The sequence below is a fragment of the Pristiophorus japonicus genome, chromosome 3 (assembly GCF_044704955.1).
Source record: "Pristiophorus japonicus isolate sPriJap1 chromosome 3, sPriJap1.hap1, whole genome shotgun sequence".
Lineage (NCBI taxonomy): Eukaryota > Metazoa > Chordata > Chondrichthyes > Pristiophoridae > Pristiophorus > Pristiophorus japonicus.
Window position 1 is genome coordinate 261775911 of NC_091979.1, and position 14572 is coordinate 261790482.

The following is a 14572-nucleotide window of genomic DNA, read 5'->3' on the forward strand; positions in this document are numbered from 1 at the left end:
GTAAAGCTTCAGCTTGCAAACTTCACTTTTATCTGCCATTATAGTGCCCTTACAACTTCAGTCATAACATTTAATGGGGGCATTAGTAGTTCGCCAGCGCATCAAGCTCCATGCTATTGCCGGCCGGTGTCAAGCTAGAGGAAGGACTCTTGGCCATATCGGCCCACGGATGATGAGAGGCCGAAGATGTCTGGGGAGGAGGGCTTACCGCCCACGGGGTTATAGGCACCACTCTCAGACCTCCAGCTCTCTGAGGAGCAGTGTGTGAGAAAGCTGCGCTTCCGAAAGGAAGTACTGACAGAGATATGCCATCTCCTACAGGCAGACCAATGCTTGCACCGCTCTGGAGGCAGCCTTCAATACTACCCTCAACAGATATCCGAATTCATTGTGGTGTGCTGCATGCTACATAGCATGGTCATCATGAGGGGCCAGGCATTGCCAATGGGGATTGCATGCCCACCTTAGGAGGAGGAGGATGACGATAAAGAGGATCCTGGCGAGGCCCCCATTGGATAGCCAGCCCTTCCACGGGGGAGGCAGTGTGGAGATGCTGCTGGACCAACATCATCATCATAGGCAATCCCTCGGAATTGAGGAAGACTTGCTTCCACTCTTAGAATGAGTCCTTAGGTGGCTGAACAGTCCAAAACGAGAGCCACAGTCCTTGCCACAGGTGGGACAGACAATCGCTGAGGGTAAGGGAGGGTAAGACAGGTTTGCCGCACATTCTTTCTGCTGCCTGTGCTTCTTTTCTGCATGCACTCGGTGATGAGACTCGAGGTGCTCAGCGCCCTCCCGGATGCACTTCCTCCACTTAGGGTGGTCTTTGGCCAGGGAATCCCAGATGTTAGTGGGAATGTTGCACTTTATCAGTGAGGCTTTGAGGGTGTCCTTGTAACGTTTCCTCTGCCCACCCTTGGCTCGTTTGCCATGAAGGAGTTCCGAGTAGAGCGCTTGCTTTGGGAGTCCCGTGTCTGGCATGCGGACAATGTGGCCTGTCCAGCGGAGCTGATCAAGTGTGGTCAGTGTTTCAGTGCTGGGGATGTTGGCCTGGATGAGGACACTGATGTCGGTGTGTCTGTCCTCCCAGGGGATTTGTAGGATCTTGTGGAGGCATCGTTGGTGGTATTTCTCCAGCGACTTGAGCTGTCTACTGTACATGGTCCATGTCTCTGAGCCATACAGGAGGGCGGGTATTACTACAGCCCTGTAGACCATGAGTGTGGTGGTAGATTTGAGGGCCGGGTCTTCAAACACTCTTTTCCTCAGGCGGCCGAAGGCTGCGATGGCGCACTGGAGGCGATGTTGAATCTCATCGTCAATGTCTGCTTTTGTTGATAAAAGGCTCCCGAGGTCTAGGAAATGGTCCACATTGTCCAGAGCCGCGCCGTGAATCTTGGTGACTGGGGGGCAATGCTGTGCAGCGAGGACAAGCTGGTGGAGGACTTTTGCCTTACGGATGTTTAGCGTAAGGTCCATGTTTTCGTATGCCTCAGTAAATATGTCGACTATATCCTGGAGTTCAGCCTCTGTATGTGCGCAGGCGCAGGCGTCGTCCACGTACTGTAGCTCGACGACAGAGGTTGGGGTGGTCTTGGACCTGGTCTGGAGACGGCGAAGGTTGAACAGCTGTAGTTTAGTCCTACTCCAGCGGGGAGCTTGTTGACTGTGAGGTGGAGCATGGCAGCGAGGAAGATTGAGAAGAGGGTTGGGGCGATGACGCAGCCCTGTTTGACCCCGGTCCGGACGTGGATTGGGTCTGTAATGGATCCGTTAGTAAGGATCACAGCCTGCATGTTGTCGTGGAGCAGGCGGAGTTTGTTGACGAACTTTTGGGGGAATCCGAAACAGAGGAGGACACTCCATAGACCCTTGTGGTTGACAGTGTCAAAGGCCTTTGTACGGTCGAAGAAGGCTATGTATAAGGGCTGGTGCTGTTCCTTGGATTTTTCCTGCAGCTGTCACGCTGCAAAGATCATATCTGTTGTGCCTCGAAGGGGACGAAATCCGCATTTTGACTCCGAGTGGAGCTCCTCGGCCACAGAGAGAAGACAGTTGAGGAGGACTCAAGCGATAACTTTCCCAGTGGCTGATAGCAGGGAGATCCACGGGGGAGGCAGCTTGGAGATGCTGCTGGACCAACACTCGCATGTCGACAGCTCGTAATGGACCAGCTCTCCGAAATGGAGGAAACTGAGGGTTGGAGCTAATACTGGACCCGCTATGTGCCCCTAAAAAGGCACATCTCCGGTGAACGTTGGAATGATGCACAAGACACCAATGGCAAATGATGAGTCATAAATTTTACTGCAACAAAGTCACAAACCCCCCTCCCCCCATCCCCCCAAAATTAAACTATACAATATACAACGTTATGTTGCAGGGCACTAAACAACAATGAAACTTCTTTATTACCGCAAGTTTTGGCTCGGGCGCACAAAGTCCTTAACGGCAACGCTCCTCCAACTTACATTTTCAACGAAAGTTGCAGTCGAAAGCGCAAACTATTTTCAGGGGCTAACTTTAACGCCCCGCTGCAATTAACGCCCTGAATCCAAAAGGCCCCAAATCCAGCCCATAGCCTATTCTATTTGAAACTGTGATGCTCATTATGTTTCGTTAGACGTAGGTTTACTGTTATCTCATACCCTTACTCGAGTTTGAGAAATGTGACCACATACTGCTTAAGCTGAGCTGAATTATTCTTGTATGTTTTTTCTTTCCAGGCAAAAGTGGACAATGAGATTCTTGACTACAAGAATCTGGCTGCCATCCCCAAAGTTAAGGCCATCTATGACATTGAACGCCCTGACCTGATCACCTATGAGCCGTATTTTGGCGCCACCTTTGAGGATAGACATGAACGTCATAATATGGGAGAGGTATCGTACAACCAACTGCGCCTTGATAAGTCCGTTTCAAAACACGAGATCACCCATTGTCCTGTATTTGTTCCATTAAACATTTTGGGGTCAGTTTTCGATTCTGGTGTACCCTGGGGTAGATGATAGGGGGGTGTCCACTCCACCTGCCCAATGACGTCAGCGGAAGGTCTGATCAATTTTCGTGATTGGAGCTCATTTCAATACAACAGGTAAACTGCGAGCACTAATTGTGCTGATTATAGGCCGCTTACCATTTTAGAGGGCAGGAAGTCTGTCGGAGTACAGACTGAAGCGTGCTTACAGCAGCCTCTAAAACAGGGAGGGCTGAACAGGTCAGGGGTCAACGAGGCAGCAGATTGAAGCGCTCGGGAAATAAAAAAAACACACACCAGGCAGCACAGAGTTGAACTTAAGGGAGCCTTTAAGGTTTAAAAGTCCCATAAATAATGAAGGAACAGTCATTACCAGACCCGCCTCCAGCTTGACTTGACAATGACTTATGGTCCCTTTAAGTAGCGCTGCAAATGGCTACCTCTTGACCTGTACCACCGATGGTTTATGGGCAGGTGGAGGAAGCAACAATGGGCAGGCTTCTGGTGCTAACGGGTGACTTATTTTTGGTACACACTGAGAAATGGGCCGTCGGGAGATGATAATCAGCCCCCTTGTTTCTAACACTAACTAGTGATGAATGTTTGAAAAGAAAAATTCAAAGATAACTGACATATTTCTGTTTGTCACCAAATAGAGAAAAATAATCTAATATCAATGTTATTAAACATGAATTAATAAAAAGGCTTTTGTATTTTAAAGCAATGCACTAGAAATCATAGACCAGTAAAGGGGTGGAGAGTATAGACTGACACTCATTGCCGAATGTTAAAAACTGATTCTTTGTTGACAGTCTCAATACGCAAGAAGTGACAACGGCTCGCTTGTTCAGAGTGAAATTGTAAGTTGATGACAAACGACTGTTTTGCACAAATGCTTGTGCAATGAAACTTGATTAACATCCTCTGGTTGCCGAGCCTAATGGGCATGGTCAATAGAAATCTGCAGAAAACTGGGGTAAACTCTGCATAACATTGCACCCATTGAATGTATCCCTCCCCAACTTCTCATCTAACATTTGGCGCAAAGGTAACTAATAACTGAAATTGGGTTTTATGGCATTTTCTACTATTACGATTAATGGGGATAACTGGACACTTAAAAGTAATGGGGAGTTGCAGAGTTCTGTGAGTCCCATAGAAAAAGTGAAGCATCTTTCTATTGACCCTGCTAACAGGACTACTACCTCGTCGAAACAAAGGCCTGATTTTTAAGAAAGCGTTTGAATTCCAGTTGGAGAGGTTCCACTTGAAACAAGATATTGGCAGAGCTCTGCCTATTGTCAAATTTGTCTCATTTTTTAAAGCAATTTTTCAATCTAAAGAAACATTTGCCCAGCTTCATTTCCATCCTAGATCACGTTTTAAATATCTTACATAATCTCTGAAAGTTGTTTAACCCTCCAGGGCATGGCCTATGCTGCACGCCTGCACTGCGACTTACCCAGGGAGCAATAGGAGTGTGGTGATAGGTCAGACGTGTAACACACAATTATAATCACTCACTTTCACTGTGTCAGTCACTTCCATTGTATTAGTCCATAATGACATGGCAGTTACAAAATCAACCCCAGGTTTTTGAAAATAGCTAAAACGTTTTCACTGCTAGAACACAATTGTTGCATGACGTAGGTTGTCACTGTTTGTGCTTTAAAAATCAGGCCCAAAGTGACTTGTATTTGAACATGGGTATTTGGGGCTTTTACCGTCATTTTGTGATCGTTGTCGATAACTGACACAATCCGCCAGCTTCATGGCAAATGTTGTTCGTGTGAGAAAAGGAGAAAAGCTAAGACGTTAAAGTGGTGTATTTGGATTTCCAAAAGGCATTCGATAAGGTGCCACATAAAAGGTTACTGCACAAGATAAAAGTTCACGAGGTTGGGGGTAATATATTAGTATGGATAGAGGATTGGCTAACTAACAGAAAACAGAGAGTCGGGATAAATGGGTAATTTTCCGATTGGCAAACAGTAACTAGTGCTGTGCTGCAGGGATCGGTTCTGGGGCCTCAACTATTTACAATCTATATTAATGACTTGGATGAAGGGACCGATTGTAATGTAGCCAAGTTTGCTGATGATACAAAGATGGGTGGGAAAGCAAATTGTGAGGAGGACACAAAAGGATATAGAAGGCTAAGTGAGTGGACAAAAATTTGGCAGATGGAGTATAATGTGGGAAAATGTGAGGTTATCCACTTTGGCAAAAAAAATTGAAAAACAAATTATAATTTAAATGGAGAAAAATTGTAAAGTGCTGCAGTGATGAGGGACCTGGGGGACCTTGTGCATGAAACACAAAATGTTAGTAAGCAGGTACAGCAAGTAATCAGGAAGGCAAATGGAATGTTGGCCTTTATTGCAAGGGGGATGGAGTATAAAAGCAGAGAAATCCTGCTCCAACTGTACAGGGTATTGGTGAGGCCACACCTAGAGTACTGCGTACAGTTTTGGTCTCCGTATTTAAGGAAGGATATACTTACATTGGTGGCTGTTCAGAGAAGACTCACTCGATTGATTCTGGAGATGAGGGGGTTGACTTATGAGGATAGGTTGAGTAGGTTGTGCCTATACTCATTGGAGTTCAGAAGAATGAGACGTGATCTTATCGAAACATATAAGATAATGAGGGGGCTAGACAAGGTGGATGCAGAGAGGATATTTCCACTCAAAGGAGAAACTAAAACTAGGGGACATAGTCTCAGAATAAGGGGCTGCCCATTTAAAACTGAGGTGAAGAGGAATTTCTTCTCAGACAGTTGTAAATCTGTGGAATTCTCTGCACCAGAGAGCTGTGGAAGCTGGGTCATGGAATATATTTAAGGCGGAGATAGATTTTTGAGCGATAAGGGAATAAAGGGTTATGGGGAGCAGGCAGGGGATTTTTAACTCCATATTGATTGGACAAATCAAATTGGTCAGGGTAGCCTTGAGGAGGAGTTCATAGACTGCATAAGGGACCAACCAGGGGGCAGGCTATCTTAGATCTGGTCCTGTGTAATGAGACAGGATTAATAAACAATCTCCTAGTGAAGGATCCCCTTGGAATGAATGATCATCGCATGATTGAATTTAAAATTCAGATGGAGGGTGAGAAAGTTGGATCTCTAACCAGCGTACTAAGCTTAAATAAAGGAGACTATGAAGGTATGAGGGCAGAGTTGGGTAAAGTGGACTGGGAAAATAGATTAAAGTGTGATGAATAGTTGTGTACATTTAAGGAGATAGTTCACAACTCTCAAGAAAAATATATTCCAGTGAGGAGGAAAGGGTGTAAGAGAAAAGATAGCAACCCTTTGCTAACTAAAGAAATAAAGGACGGTATCCAATTAAAAACAAGGGCATACAAAGTGGCCAAAATTAGTGGGAGGACAGAAAACTGGGAAGCTTTTAAAAGCCAGCAAAGAATGACTAAAAAAATGATTACGAAAGGGAAGATAGACTATGAAAGTAAACTAGCACAAAATGTAAAAACAGATAGCAAGAGTTTCCATAGGTATATAAAAAGGAAAAGAGTGGCTAAAGTAAATATTGATCCCTTAGAGGATGAAACCGGGGAATTAGTAATGGGAAACATGGAAATTGCAGAAACTCTGAACAAATATTTTGTATCAGTCTTTACAGTAGAGGACACTAACAATATTCCAACAGTGGATGGTCAAGGGGCTATAGGGGGGGAGGAACTTAACACAATCACAATCACTAAGGAGGTAATACTCAGTAAGATAATGGGACTAAAGGCAGATAAATCCCCTGGACCTGATGGCTTGCATCCTAGGGTCTTAAGAGAAGTAGCGGCAGGGATTGTGGATGCATTGGTTGTAATTTACCAAAATACCCTGGATTCTGGGGAGGTCCCAGCAGATTGGAAAACTGTAAATGTAACACCCCTATTTTAAAAAAGGAGGCAGACAAAAAGCAGGAAACTATAGACCAGTTAGCCTAACATCTGTGGTTGGGAAAATGCTGGAGTCTATTATTAAAGAAGCAGTAGCAGGACATTTGGAAAAGCAAAATTTGGTCAGGCAGAGTCAGCATGGATTTATGAAGGGGAAGTCATGTTTGACAAATTTGCTGGAATTCTTTGAGGATGTAACAAACAGGGTGGATCAAGGGCAACCAATAGATGTGATTTATTTGGACTTCCAGAAGGCATTTGACAAGGTGCCACATAAAAGGTTACTGCACAAGATAAAAGTTCACGGGGTTGAGGTAATATATTATTATGGATAGAGGATTGGCTAACTAACAGAAAACAGAGAGTCGGGATAAATGGTTCATTCTGTGGTTGGCAGTCAGTAACTAGTGGTGTGCCGCAAGGATCAGTGCTGGGACCCCAACTATTTACAATCTATATTAACGACTTGGAAGAAGGGACTGAGTATAACGTAGCCACGTTTGCTGATGATACAAAGATGGGAGGAAAAGCAATGTGTGAGGAGGACATAAAAAATCTGCAAAAGGACATAGACAGGCTAAGTGAGTGGGCAAAAATTTGGCAGATGGAGTATAATGTTGGAAAGTGTGAGGTCATGCACTTCAGCAGAAAAAATCAAAGAGCAAGTTATTATTTAAATGGAGAAAGATTGCAAAGTGCTGCAGTACAGCGGGACCTGGGGGTACTTGTGCATGAAACACAAAAGGTTAGTATGCAGGTACAGCAAGTGATCAGGAAGGCCAATGGGATCTTGGCCTTTATCACAAAGGGGATGGAGTATAAAAGCAGGGAAGTCTTGCTACAGCTGTACAGGATATTGGTGAGGCTACACCTGGAATACTGCTTGCAGTTTTGGTTTCCATATTTACGAAAGGATATACTTGCCTTGGAGGCAGTTCAGAGAAGGTTCACTCGGAGATGAGGGGGTTGAGTAGGTTGGGCTTCAACTCATTGGAATTCAGAAGAGTGAGAGGTGATCTTATCGAAACATATAAGATTATGAAGGTGCTTGACAAGGTGGATGCAGAGAGGATGTTTCCACTGATGGGGGAGACTAGAACTAGAGGGCATGATCTTAGAATAAGGGGCTGCCCATTTAAAACAGAGATGAGGAGAAATTTCTTCTCTGAGGGTTGTAAATCTGTGGAATTCGCTGCCTCAGAGAGGTGTGGAAGCTGGGACATGGAATAAATTTAAGACAGAAATAGACAGTTTCTTAAACGATAAGGGATTATGAGGAGTGGGCACGGAAGTGGAGCTAATTGCATGATCAGATGAGCCATGATCTTAATGAATGGCAGAGCAGGCTCAAGGGGCCGTATGGCCTACTCCTGTTCCTATTTTTTATGTTCTTATGTAAGTGGAGCTGAGTCCATGATCAGATCAGGCATGATCTTATTAAATGGCGGACCAGGCTCGAGGGGCCGAATGGCGCACTCGTGCTCCTATTTCTTCTGTTCTTATGACTGCAATTCCCTCTTTGTTATCAAACCAAGTAAGAATGTAGGTGTGGGGTAAGATGTTACAATGCAAAGATTTACCTAAATCTATTGGAAGTTGTGAGCTAACGTCCTTTAGCATGCGGAAAATGCACAATGCGGTGGGCGTGCAGTTTTGACATGTTGTAAATTATAACCCATGGAGTGAGTGGGGGGTCAGGGGGAGAATTCCTCTGGTTTCTGTGTTCAGTGACATATGTGTAAATTTCCTCTGCTTATTATTTCGATCAAAATAATAAACGAGTTCCAGGGGTAAATTTTGTTCTTTAGCATTCCAGAGTATCATTCACTGGGAGTGCAATGGATAAAATTTACCCCACAAGCTATAAGCGTAGCCACAGCCTTTGGGTGAGAGGTTGTTTTTTTTTTTTGAAATTCGTAGCCAATCGTTCCAATTCTTTGTCAAATCACAAACGCCAGAGGTCACCTTGCACACGCCAAGGATCACTCTGCGCCAATGCTCTTAGCCAAAAGGCCTAGAGCCACTGCACCGTTCCTGGAAGTACTGCAATACCAGGTTCGTGCCATGGAGGTGGATGGGTCAGGTCCCCCACACACCTCCGTGGAGGTGGATGGGTCAAGCCACCCCACCCACCTCCTGTGAGAGGTTGTTGTTATACTCAATCAAGGTGACCCTTGCACATTGGCTGTAGCTCCCTGGCACCGACACTATAGAAACTGGAAGCTCCTACTACCTGCCAGTTGTCATGACATGTTATATATACCAAAAGCCATTTGCTGCCAGCACAGAAATCCAGGTCATGGTTTGTTTTTCTGTTGTGACAGTTATTGTTACATTTGTCATTCAGCCCTACCACTGATAGCAGCCCCAATATCTGTGGCAGCATTGTAATGTAAATGAGACATTGCTATTGACTCTGGAGGAGCAGAGAATCGCCTCAAGAAGCATCTTCCCCCAAACAGCTGCTGACGACAGCATCAGCCACCATTTTATCTGGCCGTAGGCTGGCCAGGCATTCGGTGCATCCTTGGATGCCAGCAATGTGGTTTTCCACATGGCCTCGACACACTTTCCACAGCCATCAGAGAAGGTCTGCAGTCAGAAGTCAAAGACTGTTTCCGCTAGCAGATGGGTCAGTAAGCAGCTTTAAGATAATTGGCAAAAAAGCCAGAGGGGAGATAAAAAAAATATATATTTTACTCAATTATGATGATCTGGAATGCACTGTCTGAAAGCGGATTCAGTAGTAACTTTTACTCGGGAAGTGGATATATACATAAAATGGAAAGATTTGCTGGGCCGCGAGAAAAGAGCGGGAGAGTGGGATTAATTGGATAGCTCTTTCAAAGGACCGGCACAGGCATGATGGGCCAAATGGCTTCCTTCTGTGGCTGTATGATTCTATGTGATTATGATATCAGACTGTGCAACACTGGACCTTCAACGTCTTACAGAACCACTTCAAGTAGAAGCAATTCTGAAATATCAACATTTGTTACTCTTGTTAAAGGACAAAAAACAATCCTCCTGATGTGTTAGTTTATCTGCATTAGACATCTCTTTGTAATTTATACCAGTAACAAAAGATACTGTGAACAAGCACATCATTCTCCTCGAACTGAAAGGTTCCCTCCAGAGTCGAATTTTGTACCAATAAGGCACTAGTATTTGCAGTGGTGAGGTGGTGGTGACCCAGGATTCTCTAAGAGTGGAGCCCATACTAGGTTCACTCCAGCAGTAACTTCGTAACACAATGGCACCTTTACATTGCTAGTGTGCTACTGGTGGCAAACCTGGTGCTGATGTCACAGAACCAAATATGTCACCCAACCTCCACGACCTCAGTGGCAGCAAGGACTCACCTTTCCATATGCCAGAATAACAGAGCCAATAGGTGCAGAAAACAAGTCTTCGCTTCCCTCACTGAACCTCCAATTGGGCCCACAATCGGCAGTAGCACACTGCCAAAATAAAAAGGGGAGAATTATGGTTCTCCACTTGAGCAGTGCTCTGCAGGAGCCCTGCGGAAAGGCTAAAGTGCCTTGAAAAGGGCATTAACAGTGTTTAAATTCATATATTTATTACCAAAAACAAAGCACACTTTTTACGTAACTGTATTATTCAGACTGCACAGCATAGTGCCATCAGGTGCATATATCAGTGCAGAAGATCAAAATTCATAAGAATATAAGAAAGCAAGAGACAGGGAAAGGCCATTAGGCCCAGTCCTTCCAGAGCCCGTATGCAATCAACGTGCCAGTATGTAGTTTCAGGAGTGGCAGATGACCTCTTGTGCCTCACCAAAGTGACCATTCTCCATGTGGGAGTTTTAATAATGAGCATTGGCAAACTAGTCACCTGTAGGGGCCATCATAGCTCAGCTAAGCCCCGTTGTCATTCAACATCAAATGCCTAGCTGCAGCCAGATATATTAGATAGCAATCAACTTTGGCTGATCTTTATTTTCCCTCTTGTAAGCCAAGGGTGCTGAGGCCAATTGTAACATTCCACTGCCAGGATGAGGTCAGCTAACTCCACACAGATTGAAGCTTGTGAACCTTCTGCTTTACTTGGCTCACTGTTACACAGAGCAGTGCCTTTATGTACTGAGCCATCAGGATGGATGCAAGCAACACATCGGATCAATAAATTAGGTTCTTAATGCTGCATGTACGAAGAGGGGATTGAGCTGTGTTGCAGACCAGTTCTACTGTATTAACAATGGGGAAACACCAGTCTGCTATTATATTCCACATCAAACCCTCCTCTTGCATCTCTCCATTAGTTCCCTCTTGTAGAGAGGATGAGGAAGGAGACAAGAGGTCATGTTATTTGTTGAAATTCCTGAAGGTAATTGAGTATTCATGTTTGCTTTGAAATGTTGGTGAGCTGCCAATGAACATTTTATTTAATGCATCGTGCTGGTTTGAGTGCATTTAGATCATACGGTCAGTTACCCTGGAATGCAGCATTGATTCTTAGGACAAAGATCCTTCAAGAGTACTAATCCAGCACTATGTACATTTTATACAGTTATAACAAAACTATATATGGATTAACAATGTACCTGGCAAGATATAACTTTGATTCATTTAATATGAGAGAATACGTGTAATAGAATTATTGCTTAATTGGGAGGGAATGTTTATTCAAAGTACTCCATCCCCATGTTTATGTTAAAATCCATAATTATAAAAATACTTATCATTTGATACAAAATGGGAAATTTCCTGCCCTTCCTGCCTATTTGAGTCTCTCTCCAACTTGGATGCTTCATTGACATCACTGAGAGAAGCCTCTTGCATCTTGGAGCATCCCCATTCATTTTAATGGGGCTCATAACTTCAGACCATCAATGGAGCTGGCCCAAACCAAGAAGAAGACACGTTACTGGCCGAGTACACTGCATAGTTTCCAAGAAATGTGTTTTCTCAGGATCCCCTTTACTAAACGGAAGTACTCAAATTACACAGTTGTGAAAGAAAGCTACCATTGTGTGCACTGTGCACAGTTGAAGCTCGTTTTGCATATGCAAAATATTTTATTTTCGCTGTTGAGTATCTGTATGTCTTAGCTCGTGCTTTGTTGATATACTTTGTCCACCAGTATTGTTGATTTTCATTTGTACCATCACTGTATAAATGTCAACATTTTGTTTATTGTAACGTAACATTTTTCTATCATGAAATGTTTGTGTTTCTAAATGTATATACCTCAGAAACAAATCAAGAGGTTTTTGGTGAGTCATTTTCTCAGAGACATAATCAATTTCTATATAATGTTACCCAGGTAGATGGTTTTACATGTTTTTTTTCCTTTTCTAATATCTCACAGTCGCCAAGGACACTGTCCCCCACACCTTCCGCTGAGGTCAGTAAACCCCTTCTTATTCAGTTCTCAGCCTTCTCTTCTTCACAGTCTTCATTTGCTGCGTGCAATGGTGTAGTCTTCAGCGGACCAGCAGAATTGTGTGACGTTTAGTCTAACAGTTCTTACCAGATACTGAAACAAAACTCATTGCATCGTAGCCAAATGTAAACCTCTCCCACTTTACAATCTTCTCAAAGAGATGAAAGAAAAATTGTCAATGCTAGATATCTCAAATGAAAACCTAAAATGCTGAAAATGCAAAACAGCATCTGAAAGAGAAAAGACAGGGTAATAATTTGGGTGGCAGGTTTTCATCAGACGGATTATAATGCAGGATTGCAACTCAAAGTTTTAACCTGCCTTTTGTCTTTCAAATGCTGACAGTCCTTGCTTCCATTTTTCAATATAACTTCCCTAATATAGAATGTTATCAGAAGGTCTTTGTTGTAATTCGTATTTTAGCTGTGTTCTGTTATAATCTCTGTGGAAATGATGTTATCATTTGTTCTTAAATTTAAAAAAGAAATTAACTGCTGAACTGCTTTTTGGATTTATGTGATTGACATTTTTGGTCTTTATGAATGAGTGTGGCTTAGTAAAAAGAATATAGAAGGGAGAAATCCATTACACAAATGGCCATTAACAGCAAGGTGCCCATTATTTAGAGCACACAATATTCAATATAGTCCTGTGGATTTTTATTGTGTTTTCACAGGTGCTTGCATCTTCTATTCTCATGAATGTGAAATATATTACATGTGTGAAAATATCAGCGGAGTGTCATTACCTCATATGGGCTCCAGTAGTGACCCGGTTCAGTCAATAACCAATGGGAGTGGAGATCTTTTGCATTATCCCTAAGCATCATCAATTCAAGTCCACTATGAATTGTTTTACCATATCTACTTTTAAAAACAAATACATCTCCATGGAATAGACAGTACCATTCTTTGCTTGGAGCACTCATGAATCCTGGATCTTTCAGACTCTTAAAATGGACACTTAACTGTTCTCTTAGCCATGTAATATCCTAGGTATTTCTGATGGGACTGTACAATTATTAATGGTTTCAAATCGCTCCTCTTTAGTTCCCCTGCCCCATGATATTCTGCAGTCCAATGCTGTCTTAGAGCCAATTATGAGAGAGCAGCCTGGAACGCTGTCACCAGTTTTCCCATCACCATTCTTCCACGAAACATATTCGAAGTTAGGGGCTCACCATATGGGGACGTAGAGGCACAAACACATCCTATAACTGCAGGGCACATGAGTTGACGCATGATTATACTGAGCCACTGGGAATGGCAGGCAAATGAAGCACTTTCGAAGTGTCTTCACTGCTGTAATGTAGAGAAAGGTGGTAGGCAATTTGCACACAGGAAGGTCCCACAAACAGCAAATTGCATTACGACTCTCCCTACTGTCTTCCCCATGTGAAAGAGGCTGACCTTCACTTGGCGCATTCTGACAGCAGGATTGCTGACTTTGAGACTCAGTGATATGGGGGTTTCACAAGGATGAGCCCAAGCCCCCATAACTCTGTGGTGCTGCATGTTGTTCCTAAACAAGTATGTTTGGCATCGTGTCCAAGCATTCAGCTGTCGCTGCCATTGGCTATTTCACAGACTTCCATAATCGATAAGTGGTTTTCATGACTAAATTATGGTTATTCTCAATCCACATTGACAGGCCTGTGAAAGCTACACCAGATGTCCCAGAAAATCGACTATTTTCATATCTTTAATCAACCAGGACAGTCCACCACATACACACATAGGTCAATCAGTACTAATTCAGATGCGATCAAAGATAACGATAGATTATACAATCAGATACTTCACACAATCAGAAATTGACCTCTGCTCTCCAGGAAGTCATGTTTTTTTCTTCCACTGTCTCATGTATGCACACTGCATTTGTCTTATCCCACCACTTTTATGTCTAACATATTCTAAGGATTAAATAAAATGGAAGATCCAAACAAGCTGCCAGCTTTTTTTTCTTTAAGTCTTCACCTCCCCTGACCTCTGAAATTCTTTTCCAAAACCGCTGCATCCCGCTACCTTCCTGGATCCATCAACTCTCTTCCAGCTCAATATCCATCCACCTGTCTTGTAACGCTCTCTAAGCTGTTTAAATGTTTTGCTGTCTGTGCCTTTTCTTTTAATTAAAATGAGGCATTGAGTTAGTTTGGATTGGAAATATATATTTTTTTACTTGCCATGCTTCACTTGACTGGCCAGGAATACACAGCGACTGTTGTTGTTGTGCAATATCCTTTTTCTTTTCACTGGAGTAACATAA

The 14572-nt window shown here is 43.4% G+C and overlaps 1 protein-coding gene across 9 annotated transcripts in view; it reads left to right on the forward strand.

Moving 5' to 3' along the window:
• The window catches only part of ablim1b (actin binding LIM protein 1b), a 569062-nt gene that overhangs the window by 497322 nt on the left and 57168 nt on the right, over positions 1-14572 (forward strand). For all 9 annotated transcript variants that reach the window (XM_070876584.1, XM_070876581.1, XM_070876586.1 and 6 more), the window contains 3 exons: positions 2730-2885; positions 3793-3840; positions 12233-12268. In XM_070876584.1, the coding sequence (XP_070732685.1) occupies positions 2730-2885; positions 3793-3840; positions 12233-12268 (240 nt within the window). The remainder of the gene's footprint in view (positions 1-2729; positions 2886-3792; positions 3841-12232; positions 12269-14572) is intronic.